Genomic DNA, 16,766 nt, shown 5'->3' on the forward strand with positions numbered 1-16,766 from the left:
TAAGCTCCTAAATAAAAATATATATTCCTAAGGATTTTTTAAGTGCCCTTGCTGTATGCACATCTCCAAGGCAACTGAATGCATTATGTTACTCTTCTGCCAAGTTCTGTAGCTGATATAATCTTGAATAAACTCCCTCAGATGCTGTTATCAGGGCTGAGTGGGAACCTATCTCCACAATCTTGCCTTTATCCATGACGATAATGGTATCTGAGTTTATTATTGTGGAAAGCCTATGTGCGACTGTAATTTGTGTGGTTTTTGACAGTATGCCCCCATTGTTTGTCAAATTTATAGCAGCCAGTGCACTCACAACAGATTTCTCCGATTCAGCATCAAGGGCACTTGTTGCTTCGTCCAGGAGCAAAATTGCAGGCCTCTTTAGCAGTGTTCTAGCTATGGCTATTCTTTGCTTTTGTCCTCCTGAAAGTTGACAGCCCTTCTCCCCAACAACTGTTTCATATCCGTCAGGCAAATTACTTATGAATTCATCTATGTTTGCTTCCCTAGACACCTCCACAATCTCAGTCTCAGAAGCCCCGTCGGTCCCGTAGCAGATATTGGCTTTGATTGAGGAGCTAAAAAGAAGAGGCTCTTGTTGAACTAACCCTATTTGTCTTCTCAACCATCTCAAGTTATATTCCCTTATCTCCTTTCTGTCAATGAGTATTCTTCCTTCCATAGGATCATAAAATCTGAGCAGAAGGGCCAATACAGAAGATTTCCCAGCTCCACTTGGGCCAACAAAGGCCACCTTTCTTCCAGCTTCAATTTGCAAACTGAAGTTGTTCAGGACAGTTACTTCTGGTCTTAAAGGGTAATTAAACTTGATATTTTGAAATTCGATGCTCCCTTTGATTCTGTCAAGATTTGAATCTTCTGGTATAGCTGGTTCTATTTCAGTTTTGCGGTCAAGGGTCTGGAATGCAGGAGTTAGCACACTGATGGCCGAGATGACAGTGGGAATCAGTGTCCATAATTCTGTGATTGAAGGTACTGTAAGAGAAAAAATCTGGTATGATCTTATGCTATTTTTAAAGCTTGCTTGATGTCTATCAACCAACACTGTTGTATACCACAATGCAACAGCATGTGCGATGTTCCATAAGCAAAGGGAAACACCCTGAATTATGCCGTACTTAATACTTTCTCTCCTGCACTTTCTCCTGGGGTTTTCCAGAGATATTTTGGCTTTTCTGAGTATATGATCTTCATGACAGAAGGATGCAACGGTTCTTATGTTGGTTGCAGACTCAGAAGCAAGAGTAACAAGTTCAGAATGTGCAGCAGCTGCGTCACCTGAAAATCCTTTAGCAGACTTAGCTTGAATCAGACCACCAATGAAGTGGCAAGGCATCACAGCCCAAGCTACCAAGCCCATTCTCCAGTTAACAGCCATGCTCACCATTGTTGCAATCAGTATGGAGGAGATGCACTGAACAATAACAGACATACGATCAGCAATGATGGTTTTAACCATTGAGGTGTCATTGATGATCCGTGAAGTAAGCGGACCAATGTTGTTCTCAGGTTTCTCAAACCATGCGATTTCATTGCATAGTACACCTGCAAGATTATAATGGATGGGTGTTAATTGTAGTTTTGTATTACCTTCTTGAAGCAGAATTTAAAATATGAGATGATTGTCACGGGTAGGACTATATGATACCTGAATAGAGAGCCCGTCTCAGGTTTGTCATGGCCTTCTCTCCCACCATTCCAAAGAAGTAATGTTGCACGGTGTGAGAGAATAATGAAAGAAATCCTATTAGAGAAAAGACGATTGAAAATTTTTCGACCTTCCTCTTAGCATCGTTCTCGTAGTATGCTACTCCGATTGTTATAATGCAATACCCAAAGATAGGCTTTGATATGCCAGAGAAAGCTGCTGCAAAGGAACCAAGAGCAATCTTTCCAAAGTCTCGCTTGTTCAAGTCAAACCAGATTCTGAAGAATATAGCTGCTTTTCTTCTTTCCCGTTCTTCATGCTTTGGAGACTCCTTAAGCTGGCTGTCAGGCTCCCTAGGTTCCTTGGCTTGTTCTATCTCTTCGGGCGAAATCTGTTGGGTGTTGGCAGGTTCTTGAGAGGAACTAGTGTCTCTGTTTTTCAGTCCACATTGTATAATGGTTAGGTTGTTATGATTTATTGCTATTACGTTACGTGTGTAAGCATTAAGCAAGGGAGATTTTCAAGTGTGAATTAATATTACTAACCTTGAGTCATGAACGGGGTTGAGGTTCTGCATAGCAAACAAGGTATTGTAGAATTTGCTGCTGTCAAGCAAGTTACGATGCGTCCCTGTTTCTGTAACTTGGCCATTTTCAACAACAGCAATCATATCCGCATTAATGACAGTTGATAGTCTGTGTGCGATCAAGATGACTGTTCTTCCCTGCATGGCCTTGTCAAGGGCGTCTTGAACCACCTTCTCTGACTCTGAATCAAGAGCACTTGTTGCCTCGTCAAGCAGAAGAATTGGAGGGTTTTTTAGAATGGCTCTAGCTATGGCGATTCTCTGCTTTTGTCCTCCTGATAACTGGACACCCCTTTGCCCCACCTGGACCCCCATTTCATCCAAAGTGCACAATTTATCATAATGTCTTAATATACTATACTCTTAATGAGTTGAGCTGAGTTGCTGACCTCTGTTGAGTAGTCATCTGGAAGTTGGGATATAAAAGAGTGTGCATTTGCCATAACTGCTGCTTTCTGGATCTCTTCATCTTCTGCATCTATCTTACCAACTTTCATGTTGTCTTTGATGGTCCCTCCAAACAGTGATGGCTCTTGCGAAACTGCTCCTATGTTTTTCCTCAGGAACTTCAAATCAAGGTCCTTGACATTGTGGCTGTCAATCAAAATCTCCCCTGAATATCCATCCGTACGTACATTTATCAATTTCATGTACCAATAAGAAGAACTCTGTGCAACAAGGAAACTCAAAGAAAAGCCTGCCTACTTAGTTGTGTGGTTAAGGAGTTGAAAATCAAGGAGGCAACAACAGACCTTTTGAGGGATCATAGAATCTTGCGACAAGGGAGATGATAGTACTCTTCCCACACCCACTGCTGCCCACAAAGGCTACTGTCTGTCCAGCTGGGATTGACAATGAAAACCCTTGAAGGATGGCTCTCTCCGGCCGGGACGGGTAGGAAAAGTGCACATCATGTAGGTCAATGTTGCCATAAATCTCATCAAGTGTCTTCCCTTTTGAATCATAACTTATAACTGGCTCTCTGTTTAACACTTTGAAAACCTCAGTTCCTGCAGCCTTTGCCTGATTGAAGATTTGCATGTCGGGTGCAGCATAAGTGAGTGATCTGAAATTCAATAGAAACCAATTAATTGAGGTTAATTATTGAACAGTCAATTCATATATAGAAATTTGCTTGCTTGCTTCCTTGCTTACATAGCTCCAAAGAGAATGCTCATGACAGCAGCTATAATATCTCCACCGCTTGCCCTCGTGGCAGTGACTACAACAGCACCAACCCATATGACGAGAGCCCAAGAACCAAAAGACACAGATTGAAGCATTCCTGTTCCAACTCCCTTTATTAGAGCCTCTCCTTTGCTTAGCAAATACTGTTTTCCCATGCACTCTGAGAAAGACTTGATTGCAGACTTTTCTCCAACAAATGCATACACTGTTTTTATCTGAGATATTGTCTGTGATGATGATGCATACAGGAATCAGTTAGATAGTAATATATACATATTTGTTGTTTGGCACTGGCAGGGTCTAGCTAGCTAGCTAGCTGTTACCTGTTCTACCATAGACGTAGCTTCTGACTGGTAAAGCATTCTTGCGGCGGAGATGGCGTTCATTTTCTTTGTGTAGGTGGCTCCAATTATAAGAATCAACGGGACAACCAAAAAGGTAAGCAGTGCCACTTCCCAACAGCATATGGCAGCAATCAAAATTCCAGAAAAGAAAGTTGCAAGGCATGACAGAAAATGACCCAACTGCATGGCGTATGCGAGTGATATTAATATTCATTATTAATTGTCATGACTCATGAGCAAGAGTAGCTAGGAATTAAACCTTCTCTCCAATTGCATCCTGTATGATACTCATGTGGTTACTAATTCCAGTAATGATTTTGCCACTTGTTAAGTCTGTATCAAAAGCTCCAATCTCCTGGCTGAGCACTGCTCTTAGATATGCTAATCTTAGACGTGCCACTTGTCTTTCACTTGAATACATCCAGCATCCAATTTCTGCAAAACTCCACTCCAAGCAAGCAGCAGGATATGATTAGAGGTTTATTATCTTACTAACATGGACATTCAATACTAGTTGGAAATGAAATATATATATACCAAGTATTCCAGCTGGGAATGTGGCGAAGGCCATGTACCACACATATGGAATAACCTAATTTACAAACAACAACAAAGCTCATGAGAGAAGTGAAGCAAGCCTGCATGCTTTTTAAACTTAATTTACATACAGTACCTTGTTGAGGGATTTAACCGTGGCATCAGTGTCATTGATGTTGCTCCCAAAGGCATCGAGAGCTTTGCCAAGCAACAGATATCCAACTGGAAAAGCCATACCATGCACAATGGAACCCAACGTCCCCAAAACCATCAGGCTCCAATCCAATGCGTCTGCATAGCTCACCAGTTCATTAAATCCCAGAGTTTCGACTCTCGTCATCTCCTCCTTGGACTTCTCGTCCTCCATCATTTCTTTCTTCTCTCCGATCTGCATGACTACTTTTCCATCGCATGCAATGCAGCATATACTTATGTTGATGCGAAATAGTGGTTCGGCATGTGTTTCGTCAACTTAGTAACAAGTACAGCATGCACTTATTAATTCAAAGGGTTGCTATCGCCTCTTAATTTAATATACAAAATTTATGAAAACAACACGCATATACAGATGCACCAAACGAATATCTCCGTATATACCTTGGCAAAATCAAGGGGAAAAAAATAATTTCCTCCTGGAATGGTTTATTCTCTTGGCTGCATCTTGGTGTTCAAAATACATGCACAAGAATATGCATGGTGGCTGCCAAGAAGTCAGTGATTTGTATGTAAGTTAAACCCTGCTTACCACCCAAATCATTGTTTAATGATTTCCGTGCATTCATTAATAGAAATTTCATTTTCAAATCCATTTGATTATGAGATATACAAACAGAGCAATTGAAATGATTTATTGGAATCTCTGGTGCTTAAACGGATCAAATTAAAGTGAAGGAAATCTGGATAAGTATTAGTACGTATGTCGATTAAGATGGTGATAATGATTTTTAATATATGAGAACTAGTAATATTCAGTGTCACTTAATTACATGCATATATATTCTAACGGAATATTGAATATTTTAAATATTTTATCATTCTCTCTTTTTTGCTTTTTATATATAGATAATGTTTATCTTTGCTGTAAAAAGTAATTTTGAGACCACCACTCCTTTTTTTGCCCTTTTCGGTTTCGTTTGTTTTTTCTGAAAGCGCATCTTCCAATTATACTAAGAGATTTGGGCCGTGCGATTAAATTTCACAATGGACCAAGCCCAGCAAATCAAACAAACAATAATGGGCTCAATCACTTTTTTCGCAAATTGGATTCCTCATAGGCGTTATCGTTAGACCAAAAAGAGAAATACTATAGCTACTTGGATTTTCAATTTTCAGTTGATAATCAATGTTTAGTTCAAAATTTGGATGGTCTCTCAAGTTCTCAACCCTTAACTCAATTGCTAATTTCTTACCTTATACTCAACTTAGTCCACCTTCCTTCAAATTTCGAGTTATACTAAAATTTGAAAGAGATATACACGTGTCAAGTTACATTTGTATATCTTTCAAATAATATTTCAGGTCATTGTATTTGACATAATTACATGTGACTATTTTTAATAAAATTGGATGCTAAGTAATGACAGTTATTTGTGAAGTAAAACGTGGAGAATGATATTTGATCATTTTTAAAGAAACGTATGAAAATCAGGATTTTGGCAAAAAAAAACCCCACAATGTAAAGAAATACAAAGAAAGAAAAAGAAAAATGTTTAGTTGGGCGCGTGATTTGGGATACCAAAGTTCCAGGTGGAGGGATGATATTGCGGATCTTGGGATACAAGTCGAGTGCTTTGATTGTCCACGTATATAAAAAGGTGTTCCTTCCTAACACTCTCTCCACCATGCCCTACGCTAAATGAACTCCGAACCAAACCAACCCTCCACTGTGACTCACTGAGAGCTCGTCGCCGGTCGTTGCCGGTCGTCCCAAACCGCCGGTTAGCTTCTCTCTCTTCTTATACTTTTCTTTTCACCGATTCAACTTTTTTTCATCTTCCCCCTTTTGCCCATCCGCTCTCTATTTAATTTGTTCTTCTCGTTTTTTCCTTCTTTCACCATTTATTTTTGATAGACTATTTGGGAGGCTTTCTGCCGAATGCGTCTGATGGTGTATCTGAATGCATTGAAGTTTGCCATACATTGTTACCCTATACAATCTATATATACTTTATAGCTTTGCTCATCGCTAGCTTTTAGTTTGACAATGTCGCTAGGGTTAGTTTTCCGATTTTGTGTAATTGGTGTTTCTCGTAGTTATAAACTTGTTGCTATTATTGATTAGGCCGCTGGGGTTTCTTTTTCGTGTTGGGTTAAATAGTATGGTAGTTTATTTTTCTTTTATGTACATGTAGTATGTGTACTGGGTTTCATAATCTCTGATTATCTAATACTTGAATTTTCTTTTTATTTCTTGTCAGATTTTGATATAGGCGTGCATAACATTTTTTCTTCAGTTCGCTGCACACAGTACCCTTCATATAGTATCGCCAAGATGGCGAACCTAGCAATGACCGGCATACTGGAAAAGGTGTGATCCTCTTAGGTGTTTTCTGGCTAAAGGAAGATGAATGTGTGTTTACTGGTTGCGTCTTTCAGCTGTGCTGCATGTGTGATACATTTTGACTTGTTCGAGTTTGTTTTTCAGATGACCGGCAAAGATAAGGATTTCAGATATATGGCAACATCTGATTTGTTGAGCGAATTAAACAAAGAAAATTTTAAAGCTGATGGTGATCTAGAGATAAAGTTGTCAAATATTATAATTCAGCAACTTGATGATGTTGCGGGTGATGTATCTGGATTGGCTGTGAAATGGTATGGAATATGTATCTGGTTTAATTCTATTCAGCATTCATTATTGTGGTTGTAGTTGTACAAATATTCTGGCCAGTGTTCTGGGTGATTGTTATGTAACCTGTGTTGAATTGTAATGAACAAGCATACAAACTCGTAATGCTTTGGTACTTCTTTGCATGTAAAGTAACCTTGTATAAGTTTCTAGACATATTGACGCAGATTGTAGGTAATTTAGTAGAATGTTATGGAAGTCTCCCAGCACATTTCAGGCATGGGTGATTTCAAGTACCATGTCCCTGAAATTTGAAGTGGTTTACAAATCAAAAGTAGGCATGACATGCTGTCAATGCCTTATGTTCTCTCGGTGTATCAATGTTAAAATGAGTGAAAAAATAGAAAAAGTTATGTGATACAGATGCCATAGTAGCAAATTTATACAACTTTTAGTTTGATTATTTATTTGTTGTTTTTATGTCATACCACAGTCTCGCTCCATTAGTTAAGAAGGTCAGCGAGCAACGAGTTGTGGAGATGACAAATAAACTTTGTGAGAAATTGCTAAAGGAGAAGGATCAGCATCGTGACATTGCAAGCATAGCTTTGAAGACTATTATTGCTGAAATTTCTACTCAATCTCTTGCACAGTCTATTCTTCTGTCTATTTTGCCACAGTTGATTAATGGAATTACTGGCCCAGTGAGTTAGTAACTCTTATCTTTTGTCACTTTATTATAGACTTTTTTTTCCTTTTTGGGTCAAGGCTCCCTTTATCATTTAATAAGATATGTTGGATGCTACTAACTTGGAGATGAAGCACCTAACAAGATTGATGATTTGCATATGTAGTCTAGAAAATTATATCCATGATGGCCTTAGAGATGCTGCTAATTTGTAAATTATCACCCTTTGGAAAGTACTAAAGCTGTATAAACATTGAAAAGGCTTTAGAAATTACAAATTTACGAGCACAAAGAACTGATGTGCATAAGTTGGTTTTGTTTTTGTTCCACGTGGACATTTGAGCTCTCTCTTTTTGTATTTGTTTCAATTTTGTTTGATGCTTAAACCAACTTGATTTAGAAGGAAAACTGGCTTATAGGCCATGTTTATAAAGGACTGGAACACCATAATTAAAATTAGTGAAAATGAGTTCATGTCCCTTGGTTGAATGGATCAGTGACTCTCTTTCTCCATTGATTCTTGAGTTTTAGAATCAAATCGAGGGCTTATTAACTAGTGGTTAAATTCAATGAAAAAACTGGAGATTAGTCAGAATCAATTTATATTATTTTTCATTTCCTCTGCTATCATCTGTTTCTCTATCTAATTCATTCATTTATTCCATTGCATTGCTATTTCTAGATGCCAACTTTTGGTTTTTCTTGCTAACCTGTTGTGCTCTAATTTATCCCAGGGAATGAGCCAAGAGATAAAATGTGAAAGTCTTGATATCTTATGTGATGTTCTTCATAAGTTTGGCAATCTAATGGCAACCGACCATGAGCTGCTATTAGGTGCTCTCTTGTCTCAGTTGAGTTCCACTCAAGCCGGTGTCAGGAAGAAAACTGTGTCATGCATTGGTAAGATTCACTGGATTCCTTGCAGTCACTTTTGCTTACCTCAAACATGTATTAGTTTTTTTGAAGATCTGAAGGCCGTTTGGATTGACTGTTGCCCCTCACATTTAGTCAGTTTTTAAAAATAAAATAAAAAATTACTATTTTGGGTTTTTGTTTACCATTCAGAACTAAGGGTTCTGGTTTGGGTTCTTAGTGGTGTACTTATTTCTGAATTCTAATAGTTTCTGAGGCTTGTGACTAACCAAATTTTATGAAAAAATATGCATAAATTACCATCTACGTAGAAACCTGTTTGATTTGGTTCTATCATACTACTATTGTTCATACTTGTTGAAATTGGTATTGAGAAATTAGATGTAGATTTTCCTTGTTTTGTTTCGTAAATTGAATGGTAGATTGAACTTGACAAATTGTTTTGCCTTTAGCTTCTCTTGCTTCGAGCTTGTCAGATGATTTGTTAGCAAAGGCAACAGTTGAAGTTGTTCAGAACTTGAGAAATAAAAGCTCAAAATCAGAAATGACTCGTACAAATATTCAGATGATTGGTGCTTTAAGGTGAGCTTTATGGTATGCATTCGTTTGCTGATTTGCTTGACTTTCAAGTGGGGCGCATACATGGGCAAAAAAGAGTGGAACACATGACTTCACTGTCAACGTAGTTTCTCACGTATTACAAGTATCTGACTTTCGTCTTAGATACCGTGTAATGTGCTTACGGTCTAGAGATAACTTACTTTTGGTAACTAGTTTGATATTATGGTGTGCAGTCGTGCTGTTGGATATCGTTTTGGACCCCATCTTTCTGACACTGTCCCAGTGCTAATTAATTACTGCACAAGTGCATCAGAGAATGATGAGGAGCTTCGTGAATACAGCTTGCAGGTACTGTATGTATGATTTTCTTTGTTGTTGGTATTTTTCATTAGATTTCCAGGATTATGTGAAAGGTATGTTATGTCTAAACCAATTTTTTTTATACATATATATTGGTTTTGTTCATATATGCTTTATTTTGACTGCAGGCATTAGAAAGTTTTCTGCTTAGGTGCCCCAGGGATATTTCTTCCTATTGTGATGAAATTCTTCATCTTAATTTGGAATATCTAAGTTATGACCCGAACTTCACTGATAACATGGAGGAGGATACTGATGATGAAACGCACGAGGAGGAAGAAGATGAGTATGTTTTCAATCTGTTTGAGGTTATGTTTGATTCAGAATCACATGTACACTATATGATTTCTAAACATGCTGGCTTTATTATGTTGTAGTGAGAGTGCGACTGAATATACGGATGATGAAGATGTAAGCTGGAAAGTCCGAAGAGCAGCAGCTAAATGCTTAGCAGCATTAATCGTTTCCCGTCCTGAGATGCTTTCAAAGCTGTATGAGGAGGTATCTTTGCAATTTCTCTTGAAACTTCTCATTATGTTTTTGTGTGCTCACTTGTGTTTTTGATATATTTGTACCATTATGATTTTGCATTTTACTTGGTATGGATCTCTCGTCGACTTGAAGTGTGATGATTAATTTCCTTCAATTCTCAGATAGTCCTTCAATGAAATCATTAAACACTTTCTGCTTTTCCGCAGGCTTGTCCAAAATTAATTGACAGGTTTAAAGAGAGGGAGGAAAATGTCAAGGTAAACCAGAATGAATGTCATTGGATCTTCTCATTAAGCTTCATGGGATTAATTATCTGATATTATTTTGTTGCAGATGGATGTTTTCAATACATTCATTGAACTGTTGCAGCAGACTGGAAATGTTACAAAAGGACAGATTGAGATAAATGAGCAGAGGTAACTTAGTTGTAAACTTGTAATGTTATCTGAGTGTCAAAGTACATGCAGTTTGTTTTCTCTTTTGCCTCTTATCTAGCATTTGCTCAGTTGAGTGTGGTTTTTTAAATCTTAGATTCTTAACTAGGGAATTGAACTTGTCCTAGTTCTGAGTTATTAGATGCCTTTGCTAAATTATTGGCATGTTTTGCAGTCCAAGATGGTTATTGAAGCAAGAAGTGCCAAAGATTGTCAGATCTATAAATAGGCAGCTACGTGAGAAATCTATCAAGACAAAGGTAGGATTTCTTAAGTATCTTTTGGATTGTCCGTTGTGGGAATGTTATGAACTATAACATTTATCTATTTTCAGGTTGGCACGTTTTCTGTTTTGAAAGAGCTTGTGGTGGTCTTGCCAGATTGCCTGGCTGATCACATTGGTTCACTCATTCCAGGAATTGAAAAGGCATTAAGTGTAAGTAAAATTGTCTCAAATTGGAAGTCAAATTGGAAGTGTATTTTGAACTAATATAATATTTTTTTTCTGATGCCGACATTTGTTCCCTTTATTTTTTTGGGGGTTCCTTTTAATTTTTTCTAGGATAAGTCTTCTACCTCCAATTTGAAGATTGAAGCTCTTATATTTGCACGATTGGTGCTGGCTTCACACTCTCCTTCTGTTTTCCATCCTTATATCGAGGTAAGTGCAGTAACTCATACGAATATGCTATGTTATGAATACGCTGATATGATATCGAGAAATAGACCACAAGTTTCTTATTTTAAAAAAAAAAAGTGAAGTAGACCACAAGTTGCATTCGGTGTGGGGACGTTATAAAATATAAACTCATATTCTTGCAGGCTCTTTCTAGTCCTGTTTTATCTGCTGTGGGAGAGCGTTATTACAAAGTCACAGCTGAGGCATTAAGGGTGTGTGGGGAACTTGTCCGTGTCGTTCGGCCGAATATTGAGGTAAATTAGTTGGCACTCTTATTCTTGTGGCCCAATTAAACCATTCTCTACTTATATGATTTGGTTTTTCCATGTAGGGGGATGGTTTTGATTTCAAACCTTATGTTCATCCAATATATAATGCCATAATGTCACGCTTGACAAACCAAGATCAAGATCAGGTCAGTAAAATTTCTTAAATTTTACTTTATATGTACTTCTTATTGTTTTTGTCTGTATTGTGGCTCATGCCTCTTCTTATGCAGGAGGTAAAGGAATGTGCTATATCTTGCATGGGTCTAGTTGTGTCAACATTTGGTGATAACCTTGATGTTGAACTACCTGTATGCCTTCCTGTACTGGTTGATCGGATGGGAAATGAGATCACTCGACTTACAGCAGTGAAGGTATTTCTTTTGCTCATTTTTGTGACTGGCTGTGACTGTTCGTTTGCCATCTGTATGCTGATGTCTATTTTTTGGCCTTTCTTTTCTGAAGATATACATTTGGGACTCCGTATTATTATGTACATGTGTTAAGTTTCTAAGACCTTAAGTGTTTTGCATCCAGGCATTTGCTGTCATTGCTGCTTCTCCACTGAAAATAGATCTATCATGTGTGTTGGAGCAAGTGATTGCAGAGTTGACTGCATTCTTAAGGAAGGTATGGAAATTTACTTAATTTGTTGTTGAATTCATAACCTTTTTTACAAAATATTTTATGAGATTTTTCTTAGAATCGCTCAAAGACCTATGAAATTAATCTTAATATTCTTTGCCTTTGTGGAAATCAGGCTAATCGGCCTCTAAGACAGGCAACATTGGGGACCCTGAATTCCCTAATTGTTGCTTATGGAGATAAAATTGGCTCATCTGCTTATGAAGTTATTATTGTAGAACTTGCCACACTGATAAGGTTTCTCTTGCTACTTCCACCAATTTTATTTTGTTCTTTTCAAATTTTTGTGTGATTGGTGGTTGGGTGGTTTAGTTTCTGAACCCTAGTGTCTATCTAATACCCATTTCCAGTGATTCGGACTTGCATATGACGGCCCTCGCCCTGGAACTCTGCTGCACCTTGATGGCAGACAGGTCAAGCCCGGTTGTTGGTTTGGCTGTTAGAAACAAAGTTCTTCCGCAAGCACTAACATTAATTAAGAGCTCATTGCTGCAGGGGCAAGCCCTTTTGGTAATTTTATCTATCTAACTGGTGTTTTGTCTTGATCTAGAAACTTTGCACATGTTTAAGAATATTCTTTGTTGGATATTGCAGGCTTTGCAAAACTTTTTTGCTTCCTTGGTGTATTCTGCAAACACAAGTTTTGATACCTTACTAGACTCTCTGCTATCAAGTGCTAAACCATCTCCCCAGTCAGGTGGGGTTGCAAAACAAGCTTTGTATTCAATAGCTCAATGTGTGGCTGTCCTTTGCCTTGCTGCTGGTGATCAGCAATGTTCATCTACCGTGAACATGCTAACTGAAATTCTCAAAGATGACAGCAGTACAAATTCAGTAAGTTCCCCCCTCCCAAAAGAAAACAACTCAGTTAGGGTTATCTTCACAGATTACAGTGTTTTGGTTTTTGTAAGCAAATAGGGATGGACTAATTAACTTTTCACGATTTATTATTATTTGGTAATCTTAAAAAATGAAGGCAATTTGGTGGTAGGCAAACTCTCGTTATAAATTTGGGGTAGATTGATTGAATCTAGTTGATTTATTGTTTTTTATTTATTAATGTATAACTTTTATTTGAGCCCAGTATAATTGCTTTCTTCATATGATATAGGCTAAGCAGCACCTTGCTTTGCTGTGTCTCGGGGAGATTGGAAGGAGGAAAGATCTAAGCTCCCATGACCATATAGAGAATATTGTCATTGAGTCCTTTCAATCTCCTTTTGAAGAGATCAAATCTGCAGCCTCCTACGCTCTTGGCAATATTGCTGTTGGTAACCTGCTCAAGTATTTGCCTTTTATTTTGGACCAGATTGACAATCAACAGAAAAAACAGTATCTCTTGCTTCATTCTCTGAAGGAGGTGCATTCTTCTGAACTTTAAGAGCCTGATTTTGTTTCCTGAAATGTTTTTTCTGTTGGGTTTAAGTTTATTTCAACCATTTTTCAGGTCATAGTAAGGCAGTCTGTAGATAAAGCAGAGTTTCAGGATTCGAGTGTTGAGAAGATACTTAATTTACTTTTTAATCACTGTGAAAGCGAGGAAGAAGGTGTTCGCAATGTAGTAGCTGAATGTCTGGGTAAAATTGCACTTATTGAACCTGCAAAACTTGTTCCTGCACTTAAGGTATCTGGTCAAATGACCCTGTGCCTTCTCCATAAGATTATGAGTAAAGATTATTTGATGGGTTGCATATCTATGTTTCTAATCCTAATTCCCTATAGGTGCGAACAACCAGCCCAGCTGCTTTCACAAGAGCTACTGTTGTCATTGCAGTTAAATATTCAGTAGTTGAGAGGCCAGAGAAGATAGATGAGATTTTATATCCTGAAATCTCATCATTCCTGATGCTTATTAAGGATGATGACCGGGTAAGTCTCAGATTTCTAGTGCTTGATAAACTAAGTGTTTGGGTTTATGCCATCTTTTTGTTTTTTCCCCCTTTGATTGTTTCTCTTTTCAGTATTGTTTTATGTTCTAGGTTGGTTGACTTTGTGGTGACTGATTTGCTATGACTCCATGCAGCATGTTAGGCGTGCGGCTGTGTTGGCTTTAAGTACATTTGCCCACAATAAGCCAAACCTGATTAAGGGGCTTCTTCCAGAGCTGTTGCCACTTCTTTATGACCAAACTGTCATCAAGGTTGGAAGTTTATCTCTATGTTACACAGTTGATGCATGTATGATATAGAGTGCCTTTACAGAATATAGGACATTCATGGTATTAATACTGCTGTGCTCCATGTTTTACGCAACACCACCTTCTATCATTCGTTAATTTGTTTCCTGTGTTATTCTTGAGTTGTTATCTTATTTAACATGAAAATTCTGGGTGCAGAAAGAATTGATCAGGACAGTTGATCTTGGCCCTTTTAAGCACATTGTGGATGATGGGCTTGAGTTAAGGAAGGCTGCATTTGAATGTGTGGACACATTGCTGGACAGTTGTCTTGATCAAGTGAACCCTTCATCTTTTATTGTTCCTTATCTTAGATCTGGTTTGGACGGTGAGTTTAGTTTTGGTTTATGCAAATTTGAAGATGTATGGTTAACATGTGGTGCTTGTTAAATTTATTACCTTCCTAACTGAATTGGATTTTGCTTTTCCAGATCATTATGATGTTAAGATGCCTTGTCATCTTATCCTCTCAAAGCTTGCGGACAAGTGTCCATCTGCTGTTCTGGCCGGTCAGTTAATTTACTGAATCCCCCCCCCAATATTCGGATCTTCTGCAGTATATTGTGTAATGTAAAATTTTCTGTCCTTCAGTGCTGGACTCATTGGTGGATCCTCTCCAAAAAACTATTAACTTTAAGCCAAAGCAAGATGCTGTCAAGCAAGAAGTAGATCGCAATGAAGATATGATTCGCAGCGCTCTTAGAGCAATTGCATCCTTGCATCGTATAAGGTTTCACCCTTTGCCTTTTATCTATGTCCTGATGTAGGTTCTGCGTGAAATTCTTGTGTGCATTTGTTCGTCTTCTATAGACTGGAGTGATTAAGTAAAACAGAAATAACTGTGGTCCTTGGCTAGGTGGTAAAGAGGTTGGATTGAATTAGGGCTTTGGATTAGTCAGACCTCCTTTCCCCAGTATTTTGCTTTCCTTTGCGTGCATGTGTTTATTTTGACATTGATGAATCTTCTACTGCTTTGTTATATTTGTTTATCCTGCAGTGGTGGAGATTGCAGCCTTAAGTTCAAGAACCTTATGAATGAAATCTCAAAATCTCCAACACTCTCGGACAAGTATTATTCCATCCGAAATGAATGATGGACTTGTTGGAACTCGCCTGTCTTGCTGTCATGTCAAGGTCATACGCAGCGAACGAGAAAGATTGTATCATTATTTTGACATGTGCGGGCTAAGCTTTTCTGTGGCAGATTACAAGATAGAAAGGTTGTAGCCCCCCATCCATAAATACGTGTTGTAAGGTGGGATAGGAAGTTGAAAATGTGAAGTTTATAATTCAAAGCTGCATGCTGCATGAACACATGTTCTTATCGTGGGAATACCAGTTATGGTGTCTTTCTTGTATAGGTTCAAGTCATTGCGTCGTTTTTGCCTTTGCAACCAACCATCATTTGGTTTGGTTACATGATAATGTCACGAGCAGCAAACAAATTTACTACTACAGAAACACATGTATTGCTGAACAGAACAGATATAGGGTGTGGGAATCAACGAGATTTTTGTCATTGAATGTTTTATTTTTGAATTTATGTCTCATTAAGTCATCCATTATATACGTACAGTTGACGAAGCTAGTTTTTGAATTTGTAAATCTTTTCTTTTCTTTTCTTTTCTTTAATCAGGTTGTACGTTTGGCCTTGGTATGCAATTTGTGCAGGCTTGAGTGAAAATTCTTTCCCCAATGGGAGAGATCCTGTGTGCAATTTGACTTCCAGAGAAAACATATCACATTAACACCGTAATTTGAAAATTCTAAAAATTAAACGTACATTTGAACCTTGAAACAATACATGGAAACTGGTTTGCATTTTGGATCAGCTCTCCATTAATATGATATTAGCAGTGGTGGTAGTAGTAGGCTGAAGGACCACATTGTTAAGTGCATCAAAATTGTAGATTAATGATGGGGATATGGCATGAGGGGCGGGGGCGCATGGATCCCTATATACATATATATATATATATATATATATATATATTGCATGTGCAATTGCCTTAATCTTTGCATCATTGCATGTAGTATTAGAACGATTGGGCAAAACTAAAATGGCACGAGAAAGAAATGAACAAAGAAGACACAATTGGTCATCTTTCTTGGCTCCCACGTGATCCCAAGACCCCCATTAACCTAAAATAGGATGATGATGCCTATTTTTACCAATAATTAAACTTCGCTCCCTCTTTAGTCTATGCCTTATTGACATATCCCGAGAATAGGCATTGCAATTGGGATGAGAATGTCGTTATTTTAACCATTAACCATTATTTTCCCCCATCTTTAAGTGTTGCTTAAGCTTTCTAAGGCGTTGTTTATACAATCCAATGCAAAATTAAGATATCAATTCGATTCAACAATACAAAAAGAACGAGAGAGAAGGATACTCGTAATAAAAGTCGTCTCATGCGTACACAAGAACCGCATATAATATAAGTAGGCAAAGAGATGGAATCTCACAAGCTATCAAG

General features: G+C 37.9%; 2 protein-coding genes across 3 annotated transcripts; one reads left to right on the forward strand and one right to left on the reverse strand.

The window, feature by feature from the left end:
* Positions 1–88: 88 nt before the first annotated feature.
* Positions 89–4,718, reverse strand: LOC117618472 (ABC transporter B family member 19-like). The gene is made up of 10 exons (XM_034348029.1): positions 4,461–4,718; positions 4,325–4,379; positions 4,047–4,222; positions 3,767–3,967; positions 3,411–3,670; positions 3,008–3,321; positions 2,645–2,868; positions 2,215–2,558; positions 1,670–2,100; positions 89–1,566 (listed from the first exon to the last, which is right to left on the reverse strand). Exons 1-10 carry the CDS (start codon positions 4,716–4,718, stop codon positions 89–91), a joined length of 3,741 nt encoding a protein of 1,246 aa, XP_034203920.1.
* Positions 4,719–6,123: 1,405 nt separating this feature from the next.
* On the forward strand, positions 6,124–15,874 carry LOC117617796 (cullin-associated NEDD8-dissociated protein 1). Of its 2 annotated transcripts, XM_034347355.1 has the most exons (29): positions 6,124–6,261; positions 6,742–6,851; positions 6,969–7,138; positions 7,606–7,816; positions 8,535–8,700; positions 9,126–9,255; positions 9,468–9,582; positions 9,723–9,880; positions 9,972–10,095; positions 10,293–10,343; positions 10,420–10,502; positions 10,696–10,780; positions 10,855–10,956; positions 11,083–11,181; positions 11,343–11,453; positions 11,531–11,614; positions 11,699–11,839; positions 12,003–12,095; positions 12,226–12,347; positions 12,461–12,620; positions 12,705–12,944; positions 13,222–13,470; positions 13,558–13,734; positions 13,833–13,979; positions 14,134–14,250; positions 14,446–14,614; positions 14,718–14,795; positions 14,878–15,016; positions 15,284–15,874. In XM_034347355.1, the coding sequence occupies exons 2-29, from the start codon at positions 6,816–6,818 to the stop codon at positions 15,378–15,380; spliced, it is 3,654 nt and encodes a 1,217-aa protein (XP_034203246.1). In that variant the 5' UTR covers positions 6,124–6,261; positions 6,742–6,815; the 3' UTR covers positions 15,381–15,874. The 2 variants fall into 2 exon arrangements, with proteins under 2 accessions (XP_034203246.1, XP_034203247.1); XM_034347356.1 differs by lacking the exons at positions 6,124–6,261; positions 6,742–6,851; positions 7,606–7,816 and having other exon boundaries at positions 7,027–7,138.
* Positions 15,875–16,766: the final 892 nt, after the last annotated feature.

Source organism: Prunus dulcis, chromosome 2 (genome assembly GCF_902201215.1).
Source record: "Prunus dulcis chromosome 2, ALMONDv2, whole genome shotgun sequence".
NCBI classification, from domain to species: Eukaryota; Viridiplantae; Streptophyta; class Magnoliopsida; order Rosales; family Rosaceae; genus Prunus; species Prunus dulcis.

Excerpts from the sequence above, each read along its gene's own strand:
- LOC117617796 (XM_034347355.1), top strand. The coding sequence starts at position 6,816 with ATGGCGAACCTAGCAATGACCGGCATACTGGAAAAG. Across the intron at positions 13,471-13,557 it reads TGCTTCATTCTCTGAAGGAG|GTCATAGTAAGGCAGTCTGT; the intron begins GTGCATTCTTCT and ends ACCATTTTTCAG. Across the intron at positions 14,251-14,445 it reads ATGACCAAACTGTCATCAAG|AAAGAATTGATCAGGACAGT; the intron begins GTTGGAAGTTTA and ends TTCTGGGTGCAG.
- LOC117618472 (XM_034348029.1), bottom strand. The coding sequence starts at position 4,718 with ATGCAGATCGGAGAGAAGAAAGAAATGATGGAGGACGAGAAGTCCAAG. Across the intron at positions 3,968-4,046 it reads AGGATGCAATTGGAGAGAAG|TTGGGTCATTTTCTGTCATG; the intron begins GTTTAATTCCTA and ends TACGCCATGCAG. Across the intron at positions 3,322-3,410 it reads AGCATTCTCTTTGGAGCTAT|ATCACTCACTTATGCTGCAC; the intron begins GTAAGCAAGGAA and ends ATTGAATTTCAG.